The sequence below is a fragment of the Argiope bruennichi genome, chromosome 2 (genome assembly GCF_947563725.1).
Source record: "Argiope bruennichi chromosome 2, qqArgBrue1.1, whole genome shotgun sequence".
Taxonomy (NCBI): Eukaryota; Metazoa; Arthropoda; class Arachnida; order Araneae; family Araneidae; genus Argiope; species Argiope bruennichi.
Window position 1 is genome coordinate 14,926,176 of NC_079152.1, and position 22,840 is coordinate 14,949,015.

The 22,840-nt window shown below is 29.2% G+C and overlaps 1 protein-coding gene across 1 annotated transcript; it reads left to right on the forward strand.

The window, feature by feature from the left end:
• Positions 1–380: 380 nt before the first annotated feature.
• LOC129961712 (chromobox protein homolog 8-like) lies at positions 381–14,807 on the forward strand. The gene is made up of 5 exons (XM_056075254.1): positions 381–510; positions 596–639; positions 7,407–7,472; positions 9,642–9,687; positions 10,832–14,807. The coding sequence occupies exons 1-5, from the start codon at positions 442–444 to the stop codon at positions 11,684–11,686; spliced, it is 1,080 nt and encodes a 359-aa protein (XP_055931229.1). The 5' UTR covers positions 381–441; the 3' UTR covers positions 11,687–14,807.
• The last annotated feature ends 8,033 nt before the right edge of the window (positions 14,808–22,840 follow it).

Below are 22,840 nucleotides of genomic sequence, written 5' to 3' on the forward strand. Positions count from 1 at the left end.
GACTCAAAGAAGGAGAATCAGTCTATAAAAATTATTATGCCAAAGAATTATAAAACAAAACGACTCGAACAACAATAGTTTCAATAATTTATAAAACCAAATTCCAGAACCTCTTTCAAAATAGACACAGCAAATGCAGCATGTTGCCACTTGTATTTAAAGTTTATGTTACTCTTTAAATAAAGGCATTACGGAGGCGGGTAAAAGAAAGGAGTTTAGATGCGTTTTTATAACATTTTTCTTCTAGAAATACTTATATTTTACTTTCTTTTTTATATTTATAGCTGAAATGTGGTATTTGAATTACAAAAATTAACAGCATAAATAATATTACACTATATATTAACTGGATCCGCTTATATATATATTTAACTGTCGCACACCGACGTTTTCGTAAATCGTTGTTTTGTTTTTGCTTTTGTTTGAATTCTGTACAGAAAAATGGAGCTGTCTTCTGTTGGCGAGCGAATATATGCTGCAGAATGTGTTCAGAAAAAAAGGATACGTCGAGTAATTTCTTTTAATATATCGATTTTTCTTCGCTGCGTCGTATTAATTTATTTGCTTATGTATCTAATTTTGTTTCTTTGTATAGGGTCGTGTCGAATATTTGGTAAAATGGAAAGGTTGGAGCACCAGGTGAGGGTTAATTGTTTATATTTCTACTGAAATTACTGTTAAGATTGTAATTATTATTTTTGCACCGAGGAAATTTCTCTGATTAACTTTTTTGTGAATGTGATTTGAGATTTTTTAAATTGCAGCAAGTAAATGCCAAATCGTAAAAATAAATATTTATGATTATTTTTTGTTTGTATTTTGATTAAATTTTATCTTTGCTGAATAGTTTTATATGATCAATTCCTTTTTTTTAAAAGAATCAAAATAAACGTGACTGAGCGTTTAATTACAACTGTATTATTTGAAACTAAAGTAAAAACATTTCACGATTTTAGGAAAAGCTTGTTTTTTGAAAGTCTACAGCTATTTCTTCTAGAATCTTATTTTATAACTAACATGGTATTGGAACTATAAAAAAAGAATAGAAAAATATAAATTATAAAAATAATTTTGCCAGTTTTATATTGTATTTGTAATGAGTTGTGATGCGTATATGCACTTTAAGAAAATCAATTTTTTCAGAATTAAATTTTACTGTTGATTTTTGTTTTCTTATTTAATAAAAAAAAAAATCTATGCATTCAAAAAATAATTATCTGTCACTATAAAGAGTTTTAGAAAAAATGATTTTTCAAAACTAAAAATGGAAATTTATAATTTTGAAAAATGAGATGACTTTATTTAGTTTGGTGCAAGGTAATAAATATACCATGACTGATGAGTTAGTATTTATTCTTCATATGAACTAGTGCATTTGCTAAGATGCAAAAAAAGTATGAAACTGGAATTATTAATATTATTGTTAAGCTAAAAAATTTTTCACTTTTTATGATAGATATATCTATAATTGCATATTATGAAGGTGCAAATGTAGTTTGATCTATGATTCACATCTGTCATCTAACTTATCAAAATAGAATCATCTGATATTACACAATTCTTTTGTCTTTGGATAATAATTATTAATTGCAAAAATTTTGTAGCTTTTGGCGAAATCTTGGCGCGGTTTGGCGAGGGTCCGTACCTTAAACTTTACTTTTACCAAATTGATTTTACTATGCTTATGTATATCTCTCTATATAATATCAAACTTTATATAAACAGATGCTCTGGTAAGTTAGAAACACACTTATAGGTTGGCACATTTTGGTGCATACATTTGGAGAGTTTTGTCTTTCACTCTCAATTAATAAGTACCATTTTTTCACCTATAAGCAATTGAAATTTGGCGCCGTACCTTAAACTTTACTCTGGCCAAAACTTTTTCCTGTTTGAAATGTCAACCATAAAATAATGAATCCGTCATAATATTGATGTAGCCCTGCTATATGTAAATAATTTTCCTGCAATTAGAGAAAACTCAGGTTGATAGTGCAAAGCGACGTATTGTAACATTATGCCCTACTAAACAACCCGATTTATATTTGTAATGCAGTAAAAAGTAATTAATGTATTTAAAAAGAATTTTATCACCAATGGTCAGTATATTCTGTATATGGTAGCCATTCATGAAGTTGTAGAATTCCATGGTGTCTATAAGATAAGTTGAAACATATGTCAACTTTAATTGTTTGTAATTATGATAATTTTTACTGATGTAATTAATTGTTGCAATAGAGTCTTATAAAGAAAATGTTAATGCATAATTAAAATAAAAGATTTATCTACTAAGGATAATTATCAAACTCATCATTCTCTTCAAGAAAAGAAAATTTACTTTTTTTCCCCCAGTCATTTATGAAGTTATTTATATCTATGAATGTTTGTAAAATTCTTGCATAATTTTTAATTTTTTGGTAAGATTAATTATTAAATAAGGAATTATAACATTAAGAGATTTCATATGATCTGGAAGGATTTACTTTGAGTGTAAACAAAGAACATGTTTTCTGACAATATTTGTTTTGTGCTTTGGGGCGCTGAAGACGGAGTCAGTAATATCAGGTTATCGAAAAATGAATTTTATTTATATTTTTGTTCTGAATATTTATCTTTTAAAAACTGGTGCAATCTAATTTTAAATATGTAAGTTAATTTAAGAAAATTTAACATAGATAATTTATTGTATTTGATTGAATAAGCTTGTGAAATCTACAGTGCTGGTGGAGTTAAAAAAATATATCCTTTGATCTTCATTACTAAATGCATAAACTGCAATTTCTGTTTTAGCATCAGGTAATTCAGACAGATTTTTATTTTAATGATTAAATTGACTGATTTATCAGCGTGAAGCTAAATCCAACCATGAATTGAAATTAATTAAGAGATCATAAACTCTACATTTTTTATGCTAGATTATAGTGATATGGTCAGTGAGTTGAGATCTGAATTTTTTTAATTTTCTTTTTTATATTAATTTATCAGAGAATATTGATAATATTTTCTTCCAATAATATTTTTATTTTATATTACATATTTTTCTGTTAGTGAATCGCTATTTGTTTCTATCCAATTTTAGTTGTTGGTTTTGATATTAATATTCATAAACATTAATAATAGAGGAAATCTCACAATAAGGAAGAAAATAACTTTTAATGTTACTAAATATTCACATCCAAAATCTACTAAAATTATTATTTTTTTTTTAATGTCTTATATACTCTGCTAATGTGCATGGGATTTTCTACTACAGCTTTTGTTTGTCAATTTGTTACAATCTTATCTGTGGTATTGTTCAATGGATTACAGACCATTTAAATGGGCATGTCTTCTATACTTATAATAAAGCTCAATGTGTGTGTGTGTTGGCGCTCTACAGGCCAGACTATTCAACCTACAGCTACCAAATTTGGCACGTGTATACCTTGGAGGCCGGGAATGTGCACCTGGGGGTTATTTTTTCGAATTTTTAATTAGAATTTTATTTATTTAAAAATTAAGCAAAATTTTGGCGTGTTTCTGCTATAACTTCCGAAAATATTACCGCACAAAAAAGATTTTTACATCAAGTTAAAGATCAAAAATTTATCTTTTAAATGATACCAATGTTTTAACCTTAAAATTAAATTTCTATTTTTAATGAATTTTTAAATAAATATTTTAACTATATTTTTCAACAATTTTTTTCGTACAAAATAAAAATAAAATTTAAGCTGCACGAGCACGTTTCGCATTCATGGGAAAAAATTAGCTTTTTTTAAAGTGTTGCCATCACATTAATTAAAGCTCCAACTAAAAATAAATTAAATCTTTTTGGAAATGAAATCTGCAAAAATATAATTTTCGGCATGTGTCTGTAGGAAATGAAACAAATATAAAATATTATTTTTTCTAAAAAATAAATTCAAGAAAAATTATTTTATGATCTTTTACACTATCTATATTATTAATCCAATAAATCAGATTTATTTTAAGGCAAGTTTTGTTTAATATGAACAGGATATCCATTCAAATCAAGGCCACACAGCTAATTTGTAAACCTTTAGTAAGACACAGATCTGCTAAAAGGTCTAAATGGAAAATGATTATATTTTATGTAACTTGATTCAATAAATGCTCTAATAAATAACGAATTTTTGATTTTACATAAAACTTCTGATGTGGAAATCACGTTTCACAAAATGTTCTTGAAACACTAATATTTTAAATAAAAAGAGCTAATTTCCAACCAACTAAATCAATCATATAAACTGATTGATTTATGAAAATTTGAATATCACTAATCAATAAAAAAAGGATAATTTTAGATTTTCAATCGATCGTTTCAAAGAAAATATGCCAATCAGCGCGCAGGTTTCTCAAGATTAATTGGCCTAAGATTATGAAAATGTTGAGTTTTTCTAAATTTTTAACATTCAAAACTTCATAAATAAGTCTTAGTTGATCGTGAAAAATAGAAACATTCATTCATTTATTTAAAATTTGGTGTGTCCAGAATATGATACCTTACTGCATTAAATTTAGACTTCATAATTTTTGAAATATATTTATAGGGCAGAACAAAATATTATTATTGATTTCATTTCAATCCTTTTGAAAGCAAAACTAAAAACTGAATTTTATGCTGAACTTGAGAAATTTTTGTTGAATTATTGTTTAAGATATTATATAAATTATGAAAAATATTTTGTAGTTCACATAAGACTTAAATACCAAGCGATTCTGTTTGCAATACTCATATTCAATAATAATAATAATAAATAAATAACAATAAAGATGATAAATAAAATAAAACACTTGGTTTTATTAAAAATTATCTTTATAAGATTTGCAATTTCATCATTTCCACTTTAAATTAAAGTTGAAGTTTTACTGGAAATGACAACAAATTAGGAAAATATATATAGTAAATTGAACGAAACGATCTAAACAACAGTATAAGTTTGGTATGACTATCAAAATTTGAAGATTAAAAATGTTTTGTTTGAGAATATATTAAGAGACCAGTTACTTAAAATATTTAATTGAAAATTGTAGCGAGCGGTAATACTGGCGAACCGGCTGGTCGCCAAAGGCGGCTAGTCTAGTACATAAAAGTAATTGAATTGAAATTAATTAAGCTAAATGATATGTGCATAAAAAGAGTAAGTATTTTCAAATGATATTAAAATTTGTGATCTAATCAAAGATATTTGTTTGCAAAATAATTCTTAATCAGAACCTTTAAACAAAAAAAATCATTATTAAATTTGGCAATAATTAGCTTATTTCATAATAGTTGTAGCAGGAAATGCATTGCAATCATCATGATATAAAATTAAGAAAATATTATTGATGACTAATTAGCAAAACAGTAAACAAATTAGAAAAAAAGATATATATTTTTTTAATTATTTTGTATTCCGACTGTGAGTATCTCACTCATATATCATTAGAAGTTATCCTATTTATAAGATTAGGTGAAATACATCTTGCTGTTATCTATTTATGTCAGCACAAGAGAGTTCAAGGACTAAAATGGAACGCCAAAGTTGCTAAGAGCACGAAATCTTTAGATTACTGAGGGAATTAAAATTTTTAAAAAATCACATTTGAAAAGTGTGAACTTTTATAAATTTACTATCTAATATACCTGGTTTTGCTGTTGAATGTTTTTTTTTTTTATTGCACATAATCTTTGAGAATGAGAATGTTGACTTAAAATTCAAAATCATTCAAATCAACTCCACAATATCCAAGTATTGAAATAAGAAAAAAATAATAAAGGATTACTATTAATATATTATCCAATTAAATATTTAAAAAACTTTTTAACGGAGAAATACAACTGTAAAATTATCATAGTTAGTATTGAACATAAAGAAACTCTAAAGATCTTAAATAACTTAACATTACAAAAATTCATAAAATGAAACGTTTCTGTCATAAGTCAGAATGTTAATAAAGCACTATGCATGCATGAAAACATATTTTAATTTTCCACATACACACACACATATATATATTCTTTTGAAACAATGAGAAAAACACCCACTTGTCTCATTGCCATGAGAAAGAAATTAAAAAAAAAACAGTGCAGTCTCTAAAATTCTATAAACGGAAAAAATAACACCCTGTGCATGCTCGAATAATTTTCCATGCCATCAGAGGCCTTGTCTCATTGGCATGAGGGAAAAAATCAGCAGCCTTTCTCCATCAGCATAAGAAAAGAAGCAGACTTATTCAAGGTAGAAATGTGAACTGCAAAGGTGCAGAAAATAGTTTTTAATTAATAAAATAAACTAACTATTCAAAACTTTCTTTCCAGGATATATCTATATGCAAAAATTAAATAAAATATATTCTGTAAATTTTTAGTCTATAGAGGACACACACAAATGAACATTGCATTATATATATAGATAGATGGATAATTTCAATATCAAAAGTATGATATGTATTGTTAGCGAAAATTCTGCATCCATAAAATCAATGGGTCCAGTGTAATGAGTATATTGTGAAATAGGATGACAGGCTTAGTAACAATTAAAAATTTTAATTCTAAACGAAGATACAAACACACATAGCTAAGTATACACAAGTACAGCACTTATAGTAATTAGTAGTAAGTAACTGTAATTACAAAATTCGGCATATGTCTCAATCCTCAACTCAATTTATTCATCAAGTGTGCTTCACTCAACTGATTCTATCCTCAATCTCCTGACTTTTATGGTTTTCAAGATAATGCAGAAACTTCTGGAAAATCAGCATAATCTGATCTCTATCTATCTGATCCTATCTCCAAAATTTCTTTTGATTCTAAAATCTTTTATTTTGTCACCAAATCTGTAAGTCATTGATCTGTCATTTGTACGAATTGAGAGTCCTTTCAGAGCTGTCCATAAAACTGTCTCTCTTATGATGGAACTAACTGCTCTGAGAAGCAGCATTGCAGATTCATTACAATAATTTTTTAATATATTATTTAGCTAATATCAGATTTCTGAATTTTTATAAATGCTTCCTTAAGATTTTAATTGACAAAAAAAAAAAGACAGATTTTGTGGCTTAAAAAATGGAATGTCGAGAATTCTGCTCATGTATAAGCCACGACAAGCTATATATAATATCATTTTATATTATCTATCATTTCATTTATATATAACCAAGTCATGATAACATTACTGTTGTATAATTGTTGTTAAATATAAATGTAATAAAATTGATTTGATTCCCAAATTGAGTTAATCATGTTTATATAAAAAAAATATGTAAATCAGTAAATAGTAAACAAATATTGCTGCTTGGATAGTTTATGCTCAGTAATTAATCTCTGTTGCATATTCTATTTTTTTGGATATCTGATACTATCTGCAGTTCATTTTGATTTTCAAAGTATAATTTAGTATTCATATATATTTTAGATACAATACTTGGGAACCTGAAGAAAATATTTTAGATGTTCGTCTGCTAGAAGCTTTTGAAGCAAGGTGAGTTTTATACTTTATTAACACTGCAAAAATGTTATAAATTTTGTCTTTTTTTCTTTCTCTTTCTATAAAGCATAAAGAGATATGTATTATTATGACCAATGCATTTCATTATAATGGATTTCATAAGTATATATTATTCTTCATTCTCATTTTTTTTTTCTGTGAAATAAGTTTATAGTTATAATAAGGTTGATTATTAAAGTATTTTGTATCCCTCGGCAAAGAAAATTTTAAGTGGCCTTATTATGGGTAAATGTGTATTCATTGCATGCCATTCCTGAACTTTTGGCCTAACTGCATGGCATTAATGAATGCAATTAATATATAAGAACATTAAGTATTTATATGTAATTAAATATTATAAAAAATTTAATTACTCTGAGTTTTAATTGCATGTTAAAAAAGAAACGAGTTTGCTCATAATCTTTATAGATTTGTATTTTTATCATTTCTCTACTTAAAAATTATTTATTGTAAGTTTTTTTACTTTTGAAAATGTTTGAATTCATATATAGGTACTCTGAAAAAAATTGGTGCTTTGCTTTCTTATTTATTTTGACATATATATGTGATATGAAATACAAAAACCAATTATCGAAGTATTTTTGGACAATTGTTTTTTGTTTGATTATAATTAAAAATCACAGTAACTCCTGCTGCTTCAACAATTCCATGAAATGCTCATCATTTCAAATCCTTATTGAGAATTTTAGCTATTGAGTCTGATGAAGCAATGAAAGTCTCATCTGATAGAAAATTGTTTATTGCTGCAGTACTTTAAAGTAATTGTCTGGGGACAAATATAATCTTTCAGAAAGAAAATAGATTTTACAATTTGCCATTAAAAATTTGGGGCTTTTCATGACATTTTTTTTATTATTTTTTTATACTAAGTGAAACATTTCATAGTTAAAAATCTTGACAAAATTAATTTCTGTACATGTTAGGTAATCAATAAATGCTTTCCTTTCTCCAAAATTAGTATAGAAACAATGTATTTACCAAATATATGCTTAAATTTTCTATCTAAAAACTTTAGTTAAATCTTTTTAGTTAACAGGTTGAAAAAACAGGGTAAAGGCTCTATATTGCAATATTTCAAATAAAAAAATTAGGAGTAATTTATTATTCTATCGTCCTTACATAATTACTGTATGATATTAATTCATTTCCTAATAATGATGTAATATTATATGATCCCCAATGTTTGATTTTAAATATTATGATTTTCAACTTTTTTTAATATTTTAAAGAAGTTATTGAAAAAATAATTTAAGAGAATAAATCAGTTTGTAGGAGACTGCTTTTAAAGTTATGGAACTGTTTGTCGGCATACAGATATTCTAAACATAATAAGGATCTACTAATTTTTTACAATCTTTTCTCAAAACTGTGAGATTATTTATATATTATCTATGTATATCTCTTTAGTTAACACTTCAGAGAAAATAATTCTTCCTTATATCACTCTTAGTTTGGTATTAAACTTAGAATTAACAATTACATAAATTTTACCAGAATGATTAAATTTCATCAGGTAATATAGTTAAAATTTGGTAAACTCTGTGCATGTCACCGTGGCATAGTGGATACATCTTTGACTGTGGATTGTCAGGCTGATGGTTCGAGCCACAGTTTGTTTGTATTATATAGATTGAATTTCCAATATATGCAAATTAAATCTATATAAATTTAAATTTATTATGCATGCAGAATAATGTAATTTAAATATTTAATTCTTCAATCGCATATAAGAAGTTGCTATCCAACTGTTGGTAGTTTGTCATCTTTATATTTACTTCTTGCATCGAGTGAAAAAATGCTTCTTCCTTCTCTAATTTGAGTGAGCATAATTCTACATGACAATATAGCTAATCCTTTGTTAGTTAAGATGTATATGCAGTAAGAGATTCCAAGGATGAAAATTTTGCATTTATATATATATATATATATATAAGGAGAACTGTAATGAGCATTTTTGAATGGAAGGGAATAAATTTGGTGTAAAATTTTATCCATTAATAATTTCACATAATCTTATAAACTTTTTAATAATTTACAATATGTTAAAAGTTGTAGACTTTGATAAGTTTATTTTATGTTTAACAAAATTTGCTGCACTTTATGTGTATATAATATATTCATTGCATATTTACTTATTTTCAGCCAAGCTCGAGATCATGCTACTCCTCGTAAACGGGGTAAAAGACAGGTAAATTGTGACGCTCATTAATATTACTTGGATAAACAATGCTTAACTTATAATCTCGTGTGTAACATCAATATATGTTAATTGTGAATTGCTAATACTATATATGAGTAATGCAAGTTTTTCACAAAATATACTCAACTAGTTATGCAAATATATATTAATTATAATTTAATATATTTTCTATTTCTTAAAAAACCGCAAATTTAATATTATCAGAAAATATTTGATGATTTAATAATGCGATTTCGGGAGGGGGGGTAAAATTTTCTTTTGACTTATTTTATCTCTATATCTCAATTTTACATTGCTAATTATTTTCCAAAAGTTATTTAACTTTAAAATGGGTTCATATCACGTTTTTATTTTTCCACGTAGTTTTTTCAGAGAAATAATAACTACATTTCAACTTTCTTTCAATCCATAATTTTCTCTCGGATTGAATTATAGCTACTGTTTTTCAGATAAAATCATTTTTAATATCCTGTATAGAAAATACTGTAATCACCAAAAATTAACTCGAAATTTTGACAAATCCCCTTGTTTTAGACCTTCTTGAGTTCGAAAAACACATTTTTGTAAATTGTCCGTCTGTATGTAACAAAGATAATTCAAAAATGTTTTGAGCTACAAGGATGAAATTAGATATAGGTATTTACATCAAATTTCTAATTAAGTTTTGAGCAAAATCCGTTTTGAGTAAATCTATCTGTCCTGTTGCATGAATATTTTTTAACATGGTAATTAGAGAACTATAAAGATAAAATTTGGTACATAGATTTAACATTTATAGTTAAGGCATATATCAGATTTTGAGATAAATCCAAACAAAGGATTGACCATCTTTTAGAAATATGCAAATGAATAACTTAAAAATACACTGACTTAAATAGTATATCTAATTTGATATTGGATTTTATAACTACAAGTGTAGTTTTGTGTCAAAATTTTGTTTCATTCGTTTGGGGAAAGTGCATCTAAAACTCAAATTCAATTTTCAGATATTATTAACTTCATGCCAGGGATCACATGCTAATTCTCAACAAAAATACTAAATTCGTGTCAAAGGTTGATCTTTCATAATTATTGTGCACCAATTCCTTATGAGAGTATTAATTGTTGGATTTTTATCATTATTTCATTATAGAGTCAAGAAGCCCAACATTATGTTAGTCCAATTCAAAATGACAATCGCACTTTGGCTGGTGAGAAATCCCCTGCAAAACAGGATGTTTTAGATAAACAAAACCACAGTAATTGGCTACCTGAAAACGTAAATGAAGAAAGTGCATCTGCTGATAGCCCTTTAGCATCTGCCTCTTCAGGAAGTTCTGAACCTCCATTGAAGGTTCGAAAGCTCAATAACATTTCAGCTGATTGTACATGGGCAAATAGCCCTGCTCCATCATCTCCCAGCAGTGCAGAATGGCAGATTCCTGCTTCTAATTCCTCATCTGCATCAGAATATGTTGGGGATGGTGAGGTCCCTGAGAATAGCACTGCAAGTATTCAACAAGACAATCCACGCCCTAGTTCTGCATCCTCCAGTTGCAGCCTTTCCCAAGCTAGTTTTCCGGAAGATGAAAAAGAGAAGTCTGCAGAGCCTGAGGCCAAAATTGCTGAAATAACCGAAGACAATGAATCATCCATCAGCCACTGTGACGATAAATCTGAAAATGAGTTGTCCGAGCAGTTGCCGCAGAATGAAAATTTAGATGATTCCAGTAATGCTGTGACTGGTGAAGTTTCTAATGGATCTGTGGCAGCTTTGAGTGACAACGCTGGGGATGAAGCTCCAGAAAGCTCACAAAGTTCCCTTTCAGATGATTTCTGGAAAAAACAAAATCCTGTTGTTGATCATGTTTTGATTACGGATGTAACTACCAATCTTTTGACTGTAACTGTTAGGGAATGTGACACAAGTAGTGGATTTTTTAAGGACAGACCAAACCCTGAGAATGGTGTTGATTCTCCAAAATCAAATGAAGGTCACACTTTGTGAATTCTTATTTTGATTAAAATTTCTGCATTTAAAACATATTAACATAGAAGGGAAGCATATATTTGAAACGTCTTTTATTATTTTAAGCATTTGTTTCATGTAGGTAAAGGTTTTATTTGTTAACGAATATATATATGCATGTATATTCAATGTTATCTTTCTTATTTGACTTAAATCTGAATGTATGTTATATATAAGTTATACACTGGTTTACTTTTTATAATTGATATTTTTATCATTACTGAATTTTATGTGTAACAGTATATAATTTTTTAATTTCAAGCCTTTTAAAAAAATCTTTTTTGCTGGGAAGACATTTAAAAAAACTAGATGTTTTTTATTAGAAATTCTACAAATAATGTTTAAAATATTGTTTGCTCAATATTAAATTATATTATTTCAGTTAATAAAAGCTAACAATCCATGCTACATTATATACATTAAAATCAGGTTGGGCAGGAAATTATTTCCTTTATGAGAAAGTAGAGGCTCTCTCTTTATATCCACAATAAACAGTGACAACTGAATATGACAGTACATAGAAGTCTGTGAGTGACTTCTTCATTTTCCTAATGCTATATAAAAATAAATTTCATGATATTAAACTTCTATTTTGTATACAGTGTTTCGTTGCATGTAATAATACTGTTGGCAGGAATCGAAATTTTATTCAGTTATATAAAATATTTTTACATGCCTTTCTTTAATATGTGTATATATATATATATAATAAATGTGAATACAGTTCAATTTTACTTAGAAAATTTCTAAGTAAATTAGAAAACTAGTGCCTTATGCTAATATATTTTGAGTTTCACCTACAATTTTTGTAAATGTTTTACTTAGAGTATGCTAATACAAGAGTTTTTAAAGCTTTTTATTAATAATAATAATAATAACTGCCTTTGGTGAGCAGTTGGTTCACTGAGAATAATAATTTAAATCTCTTATGCATATTTTGAATGTCCATGAGAACAACATATTTTTAACGCATTACATTACGATGGACAGTAAATCATGTTATTTGAATGGCCTTACCTCAGCTTTTTTATTGTGTATATGAATCTCCCTTGGCCATGTTCAGTGATATCTCAATACCAATGAAAGCATTTACTGTCTGTTTAATATATCTTCAAAATGCACTTCATCTTTCATGGTGCTGTCATTTCTCCTTCACATTCCTCATTTGAAGTGTGTAGATGACTAACAGAATCTTTCCTTAGTTTTTGACTATGAAATACAATCGGGGTCTAAATATGTGATGAAATTATGAAAATGATTTGAATCTCATTGAAACAATGAAAAATATTGAAAATTATGCAAAAAAAATTTGTTTATAGTTGTCAAAACACACTAAAAAAAATTGCACAACAACTAAATTGTTGTCATTAACAAGACAATTCTTATAATTTTAAAATTATGTAAATATAATTTTTAGTAACATATTTGTTTTGGAAATTATTATGAAGAATTGCAAATATTTTGCTGAATTTTTGATTAAATCAAATTTTTAAAGAAAAAAATCACACTCAAGTGCTCATTTTTACTATCCAAAGTGTATTTAAGTGATTTTGATACAGATAGTTTGTTCTGTGTACCACCATTGGGCGCACACATTTTCTCTTATTGTTAGTATTCATTTAAGACATGATCTTCATATTCAGAATAATTTTTCTTGATAAAAAGATAAGCCTAAAGATTTCCTTGTACTGTCTACTTATGTTATCATTGATTATAGATACATTAAAATATAATGAATTTTTTTAAAACACTTTTAAAAACACTTTCTTGCTGGCATTGTTATGTAACTGAGAAATATTTTTGTGCTTAATCAGGCAACTAAACTAGATTTGGATATTATTTATGAAAAGTGCATTTAAGTAATTGACTTCATATAATAATTAAAATGTGTTAATTAATCACATTAGATTAGTTATGGTATCTTTGTTAAAGTAACAAATCTGTAACATATGTTTTTTTTTTTTAATTTTATCTTTTATTTTGTTGTTGTCTTTCAGAAAATGTGGTAAGGAAAACATTTTCATAAATTATATTTATTGGTATGTAAAATTATTTGAATGTTTACGGGAAGTTGCTATTATTTAGAATATTTTAATTCAGTTTTATTTATTGTATATATATATCATTTTTAATTACTTATTGTCTTATCCAGCAAAGTAGACTTAAAATATTTTGAGTCAAATTGTGAAATTATAAATTTGATTATAAGTTGATTAGATAAGTTTTTGGTTATAGTTTTTTTACTACATCATATTCAGTGTGCCCTAAATCTTATTTATGTTAAAGTAGATCATATTAATGCTAAGTTGATATGATTTGAATGCTTTTAATTTATATGCATTTATTTCATATATAAATTTAATTAATAATTTCTTAATTTTGAAGGGGAGTTAATTTTTTTATTAGAGAAATAATTTGAATTGTGCTATTAAAGTATATAATTTATTAAGAAGAGAAAAAAAGATTACAGTCTATTTTCTCTTGTCTCTGAATGTACATGTTTGCTATTCAGCTGGTACCTGACATAAAAGAAATCATTTTGTGCATTTCAGTCGATTAATAAGCCGACAATCTAAATAGTTGATAAAATTTTGTGTTTTTGTATGTAATGAGTATGTTAAATATATTTTTAATCAAAAAATTTAAAATATTTTCTATGCTGGTATAAAAATATACCAAGAAACTATTTCTGTTGCAAAGTATTGATTGATTGTTTTTTTCATCCTTGAAGCTTTGCTAGGGGTGGAAAATTATAATAATGCATTTAAATTTTCTATTTTGAAAATATCCCAGAGAAAGTTTTTTTTCTATGAAATCCTTAAAATATGATTTTCTTTATTTTGCCATAACTTTCTGTATTTAATCATATGTAATCAAATTCATTTACCAGTCCTAAGTTTTATTAATGTATAATTGTATTTACAATATAAAATATATATTTGAATTTCTGTATGTAGAATCTCTAATTCATAGTTGGATATTTTAAATGTCATTTTTCAAATCATTTCAATATATTAGTTTTTTAGTACAATCTGAAGACAATTATCTGTACTTTTAACTGTAAATAAGCCTTATACAGACCATTTATGCAATAATGAAAGAATTATGAATTAATTCTTTGTACAATACTCTGTTGTTATTACATATTACAAATATGTGAATAAACTCTTTTATCTATGCAAACATTGATATCTCTGTGCCATATTTTCTTAATGTTGTTTCTACTAATACTCCAAGGGAATATAATACAATGTTATTTTTAAAAAAATGAAATATTGCAGCAAGCAAAATGTCATTTTTCATATGATGAATTGCTGAATTTTCAGTAATGGAAATAGAGTTCTATTTATGGAGTTTACAAGATTTATCACTGCTTCTCCACATTTCATTTTAAATTGTCCATTTTATTAAATTGCTTTTTCTTTATTCAAACAGGAATAATTAGTGAGGTCAATTGTGCTTTATAATATTGAACTGAAATTAAATTTGCTGTCAATCTGTCCCTTTCCTGGAAAATTTTTGATATTCATTTTCTTAAAATTCATTTTTAATTGCAATGGATGGAGGAACATAATATCCTCAATTGTTACTAATTTTAACTTTTTAAAATTGGTTAGTATAGTATATTTTATAATTTTATATAATTAAAAAATCTAATTTGAATCTTAAATCAAACATATTTTCATTTCTAGGAATTTTTTAGACTTAATTTAACATTGTTCTGGAGCTTGATATTATTAGATCATATATGTTTGATAAGTATTAATAAATGATTGAATATTAAAGTTAGTGAAAATAATTTCTGTATGATCCAAAACATGTGGTTGAATTTTATACTGAGCATACCAAAGACTGTTTCTAATTCTAATTAACTGTCGATTTTTGAAAATCTGCAATTTCCGAAGGTTTTGAAAGACTGTTTTTCTGGTTGAACTATTTGTATTGAACAGTAACAGCACCATGTCCTTTGCTTGGTTGTAGCTTTCAAAACCTTTTATTGATCATAATCGTATAGCTTAAGAAATCAAAATAGCTTTTCATAATTTGGTTAGTGGTAATAAATGGGATAACTTTGTTGGCTTGACTTTTTTTTTTTTTTTTTTTTTTTTGCTAGTATGATATGACTTAAAGCAAAGCAGAATGAAAATCGAATACCAAATAAAAAAATTATTTATAATATAAAATAAATATTTATAAATTTATATTTATTATTATCTATAGCATGAAATTTCATTGAAATACTTATTCATGAGAAAATTGAGACTCAATTTTTGTCCCCTCTAATATTGTGTAAAAAACGAATTCTTTCTTTTAGTTGAATATTTCAATCAATATTACATATTAATTTTGAATTCTCATTGGATGCTAATACATTTCTAATTTACAACAGTATGAGCATACTAGTATGCAGTGCTATATAAATAGCATTTTCTTTATTTTTCAGAATTTAATATAATATAATATATACTGTAATTAAATTCAGGAACAAAAGAATTTCGATGTCCCTGAAAATTGAAGACAAATTTAATCTGAGACTCGAAATAAATTGAATTTGGACAATTACTGCTTTTTTTAACAATGCCAATGATTTACGTCATTGCGTATGACTAATGTGCATTGCTGTGAAATAAATTTAATGCAAATCTCAAAAAGGTTTTAGCCTTTTTTAAAATCTGGCCATCTTAGTTGACCAGCTGCCTCACTGGAAATTTTGGTTGTATTTAATTACAGTAAAATCGCTTAGACATAACTTCATGTCTGTGATTCCATCAACTTGGCAGACATTTAAGTCCGTCCTATTATTTTACAAGCCTTATATCCGCCCTTTTCATTATGTATATGAAATATCCTAACAGTGCCAAGTACCATGAAATCATAGTGCTATTAAAAATGGGTTTATGGCCCGGTTCATCTAACTTCAATTCTGCAACTTCACTCTCCTAATTCTTATATATATTACGCAGATATTAAATAGAACCCTTCTTTCTGAACTTTCAGAAACGGAAGAAGTTGTATAGCAACTAAAATCGATAGTTCCTTTGGACTTTAAAATGATATAAAAATCGTTTCCTGGAGTTATCGCGAAGAAGCATCAAAATGAAAATCTGAAAGAGAGCATTCACTACCGACTTAGAAGTTATACCTGGCACAGGAATTACATCAGGATATTTCGATACCAGGCATTTTACAATAATTAAATATTGTTACGGAACTTCCACTAAGTCCATAAAGTCACCGGGTTCGCTTGTAGTGGGTATATGGTGTGAAAACAATCAGCAGGTCACAATAACGAACTCGACTTATTAAACATGAGGAGAAGAATAAGCAGACGACAAATATTCAGCTGAGACGAACAAAGAGTAGCACACAAAGCGGCCAGACAGAAGTCAGCAGGAGGAGGAAATCTTCGTAACTACTCTCTACGGTCTCTCCAAATGCCTGCAATTTTCCACTGTTTCCTCGCTTTAGCTGTATCCGACTGCCGACTCACTACCACACGACTGGCTACCCCTCACACGACCCGATGCTGCTTCTACAATAAATACCAGAACGTGCGCACGGCTCAATTCAGGAATCGCTTGAGCTCCACACAACCATTGCTCTCCACTGGACTAATCCAACTATTCGCTGTTGACTCTTTACATGATTCAATACACGATTACTCCGGCTTGTGACTGCTGGCTTTTTATAGCTTCCGGAGGTGGGCAGAGAAGTTTCTGGAGCCATCAGGCATATCTCGGTTCCTATTCTCTCTATCACCAAAATCTGGAAGATTCCAACATTATCTAGTTTGTCGCCAACCCCTTAGATCACTGATTCGGCATCAAATCAGCATCCAACAGAGCTGATCGTAAAACGGTCTTTCCAGTGATTGAACTAACCATGCTGGGAATTAACATTACTGATTGCTAACAGTATTTATTATCCTGCGTTGAAATCAGCAAAGGCCCTCAAGCATCAACATAGGTTTTACTGAAAATGTAAGCTATTATTGATAGAACCAAAATAATAGTGCATTTTTCTTTTTCGTCTATTTCCTCACGCTCTGATAAATATGACAAATATAAACAAACTTTTTAATTTCTTCATATAGTTTGACTAAAAGAAATGCCTTGCTAGATATTCTTTGTTTTAAGAATTCCTAAATGGTGTGAAATCCTTTCATGATACGTTGTTTTAATTTGCTCCCTAATTTTTTTTCGGATATGGTCATTGCGTACTCCTCATCTTTCAATTTATTTAACCTCTTTTTGCTAAAACTTCATTTTTAATATCACACAGCATTAACACCTTCTGCTTTTGCTAACGAATATTGGTGCTAATTTTTTATTCTTCTGTTGTTTACTTATGGAAGTTCTCGAATCTATGTGAATTATATTGTGCAGAGAATCATTGGGATCTGCCTCAGGTAAAACTTCCTGTTTTTCACAATTTTCTGAACTTTCTTCATTGTATTTTTCAGCGTTCATTCTCACCTAATAAATCATTATCATTCTTTGATAATGATTTATTAGGTGATTTGATTTGATTTTCGAGTAGCTACAGCTCCAACGCTCTGTGATCATTGCGATTTTCATTAATCTTTAAAAAATGTATGTACCTAAAATATACCTGTCCTTCATCCAACTTTAGTTGTTACAGTACACAAGTCACATTCTACATTTATTTGAGCAATGTGTAAGCATGTCATAAGATCATCGAAAATATACTCAACTCATTATGGCCCACCGTCATTCTGTTTCTGTTCACAAATTTCTAATGGATGGCGTCTACTGTTGTACGTGCACCTGTTCTTATGGCACTTATCATAGACAAGCCCGCTGACGATGTCATCGATTTTAAGTCGAGTTTGTACAGTAGCTTCTGAGGGTAAAGGCCCCTGAGTACCCGAGGGCAGAAGTCTGACTCCCAGGTCATATGAAGATGACACTCACATACTCGCTTGCACAATTCCTTTTTACAGGTAGGCTCATTCACGCACCTCACAGATAGAACACAAGGAAGAGAACAACCATGCCGGAACCCGGAAAGCCTAGATCACGGGAAAGACACGCTACCCGTAGGCCAGGACGCCGGCAGACATGTAGTACCCATTTTTACTTTATCGTACACACTGAATAGAGAAAATATAATAATTGTCCAAAAAAATTCGAACTCAAGATTTTAGTAAATCTCCACATTTCAGATATCTCTGAATTTGAAAAATATATTTTTGGAAAATGTCCGTCCGTCTGTGATAAAGATCATCTAAAAACGCTGCAACCTAAATGGATCAAATTTGGTGTAGGGTTAATACCAAATTTGTGGATTCCTAGCAAATTTTGAGCAGAATCCGCTCTGAGGAAGTCTACCTATCTGTCCGGCTGTCTGATTATAATTTAATATGTTAACTACAAAAGGAAGAGAGCTAGATAGATAAAATTCTATACACAAAATCAACATCTATAATCTAGACATCTATCAAATTTTGAGCCAAATCTAACAAAGCATTGACCGTCTGGTCTGTAATTGTAACGTGTAAAGTCGCAATGACTTAAATGTGTCAAATTCAGTATGTGAATTTGTGACTGCAGTGGTATTTCGGTGCCAAATTTGGGTTACATTCGTTTGGGAAAAACACATCTAAAACTCAAATTTGATTTCTGAATATTATTAACCACAAGACAAGGATTTATTGCCAAAGGTTAATATTTCGTAACTATTGTACACCAATGATATGCATGGCATTTTCTGGAATAACATCTTTATTAAAATATATGCGAGGAAGTCTTGGAGAGACCACTCCCACTGGTTATGTAGGGATCAAACATTTTTTTTTTTTTTTTTAATCCTGTTATGTGATTTACTTCTGATTTGTAGGGCCGGGGTAACCTGGTTGGTAGAGCGTTCGATTCGCGTCATTTAGGTTGCGAGTTTGAACCCCGCCGGCCGAAGATTCCCGGCGTACTTGGTGCCTGACGCACGTATAAATCTGTCGTGGTCACAAAGTCCTGCATGTCGAAAGTAATCCCACTGGGGGGTACTGGATCAGGGGTGATCGTTCTCTGATTCAGGTCTAAATTACGATCTGTGGATTAGTGAATGAAGTTCGCCCCGTAAAAAAGGTTGTGATGTGCGTCTAGCTAAGTCGTTCTCTTGGCCCTAGATGGCGCTACTATAAAAACAAGAGACGCTCCCCTTCCCGCTTAAAATCGCTGTCTTCGTAACAGCGGGCTTGTCCATGGCAAGTGCCATAAGAAATAACACAACGAATTGGTGAACATGGCAACCATAGGGTTCCTAAAAGTTACACTCGAAACATTGTAATCGTTTTCTATTATTAAAATTTCTTTCTAATTCTTTCGGAAGTCCACGTTTCATTTTTTTTTTCCGATTTGAATTAGGAGTAACTTTATATTTATCGCTACTGTTATATGTTCGAATTGAGGTACCATTTGCTTTAACTTTCTAACCTCCAAATTTTATTTTCCCAGTTAAAGCTTTTTTAAATTTGTGCATGTTTGAGGTTCGAACTCGCAACGTCAGGGTTCATAGCCGAGTAACAAAGCCACTAGACAAAAGTGTACACTCTTCTCCGGAAGTTATTAACTGGCTTATGATGTTACCACCACAGATTCTTCAATTCCTCCATTTTAGACGCTTACTCAATCGAAAAAATTATAGCTACCTATTCATCAAGAAAATATTCTTTAAAATCATTGCATGTCCTATTTTTTATTTGATTTATTATCATTAGATCTTCAAGCTGAATAAAGGTTTCAACTTATAGCCTGTTAACCATCCTTCTAAATATATCCTAACTTCATGATAGAAAGCAAGCCGCGTATAATCGGAATTTTTCTGAATCTTTACTAACAATTAACGAAATTTTTCTACGATAAGTTTAAATATTTTAAAAATAATGATTTGATATGTCTTTAGTCTCAGGCCTCTTCTTCGAGCTCACCAACGATTAAATTATTTATTACAGTTGACAATACATTAATAAAGTAGAACATCCATTTTTTTTCCTTCGAAATCTGCATAACTTTAGCTGGCCTCTTAAAAAGTTCAAGCAACATATTTATCTCACCTGTTTGAATATTAAATGTTGGCATAAACTTTAGAAAATTTTGACTGAAAGATTACTTAGCAATTGAATCAGTAACTTCTGGCTTTATATGAAAACCTTATAATTCCAATCTTTGTTTTTCTAGTTCAAATTTTCTTTCCTTATTCTCTGTTTCTTTCTCCATTTTCTCATTAATAATACTATCAAGCATATTAGTAACAAGTTCAAGTTCATAATTTTTACTTTTACCTATTAAATCTTTTAAATCTATCACCTGTAAATCTCTAGACGCATCTTCTTCTAATTCGACAGCGAGAGATATGAGAACGGATTTCTTGGCGTTGTCTAAAGATATCATTTCAGAATAAGAATAAAAGGAATACTAAAAGTAAATAATAATCTTTTAAACGTCAGACTTTCCCTTACAACGTGAACGCAAATAAAAAAAATAAACGAAGAAGAAGATAATCTTTTAAATGTCAGTTTTTCTCTTACAGTCTAAAACAACAAAAATAAAATTTAAAAACATCTTAAAGAAAAAGAATTTTTCACATAATTAAATATTCCTATCCTTCCAACTATTTCCGGTATTCAAAAATGGAGTTCTTGGAACAAATCTCCAAACACAAAGCGAAATGCATACAGGCAAGCTTTCCTCCCCCTTCATTATCTCTCTCTTTCCCCCTAATCATTTTTCCGCTTTGTAAAACATTAGAAGAAAAATAATATATATATATAAACCCACCTCAATCTTAAAGAACAGATTACAAAACTCAAATTTTGCTCAAGTAGAACAAAATATAAAATTTCTTTTCCTCAGGAGGAGAAACCAATCAATCGCATAACATCAACATTTGGAGATGAGAAAAAATTTCTTTTCCTCAGGATGAAAAAAGAAATAAAATCGCATAGCAATAACATTTGGAGATGAGAAAAAAATTCTTTTCCTCAGGATGAGAAAAGAAATTTATTCGCATAACATCAACATTTGGAGATGAGGACAAATTTCTTTTCCTTAGGATGAGAAACGAAATCATATAACATAAATATTCCTGGGATGAGAACAAAATTCTTTTTTCTTAGGGTGATGAACAAAATTTAAGTCGGCGTCCTAGTCTAGGGGTATCGCGCCTTCCCCTTGATCTGGGCGTCCTGGTTCAGGCATGGTTGTTTTTTACCCTATATTCTATCTGTGAGGTGTTTGAAAGAGGCCCCCCCCCTGTAAAAATTGGTTGTGCAAGCGAGTGTATGAGTGTCATCTTCATATGAGCTAAAAGTCAGACTTCTATCCTCGGGTGCTCAGAAGTCTTTACCCTCAGAGGCTATTGCCCCCTCCCCCTCTCCCCGATCTCTTGCATTTGATTTGAATTGGTTTTCAGTCCAAGGGGAATAAGCAACAAAATTTAATCGCATAATATCACTTCAATTCTCCTGATAGGCCAGGTGCTGGATAACGTGAAAGAGAAAATGCGTTTTACCATTTCCCGTTTTTTTGCTTTGAAACTCTGTGGAACCTCCAATTTACATGTATATACTAACTTGGGTTATCGAAAAATATAATGTATCGCTATTAACTTTTTTACGCTTTTTATATCAGACCCAATACATGGACAAGAATCACAACGATAAAAACAATAATATGTATATTATAACAATAAAATAAGTATAGACAATTAATCTGAGCGAAATGTTGACTTCAAGCGATGGAAAAAGGCGTCTAAAATATTTTTACAAATCTGTAATTTTGCTTCCCAGCATGGTTAGTTCAATCACTGGAAAGACCGTTTTACGATCAGCTCTGTTGGATGCTGATCGGATGCCGAATCAGTGATCTCAGGGCTTGGCGACAAAATAGGTAATACTGGAATCTTCCAGAATTTTGGTGATAGGAACCGAGATATGCTTGACTGTTCGAGAAAATTCTCTGCCGTGTCTCGAGAACTATAAAAGGCCGTGCGACTGAGCTGGAGAAAGTCTTTGTGTTCAACTCTAGTAAATAGTTGAACGAGATTTCTTCCTCAGTGCTTCGAGGTGCTGATCGTTGATTTGTTGTTTGCTAGAAGTGCTGTTATGTATTTTTT

Bases quoted from the DNA above. Each gene is read 5' to 3' on its own strand.
- LOC129961712 (XM_056075254.1), top strand. From the start codon at position 442: ATGGAGCTGTCTTCTGTTGGCGAGCGAATATATGCTGCAGAATGTGTT. The intron at 640-7,406 runs GTGAGGGTTAAT...TATATATTTTAG, and splicing joins TGGAAAGGTTGGAGCACCAG to ATACAATACTTGGGAACCTG. The intron at 7,473-9,641 runs GTGAGTTTTATA...ACTTATTTTCAG, and splicing joins CTAGAAGCTTTTGAAGCAAG to CCAAGCTCGAGATCATGCTA.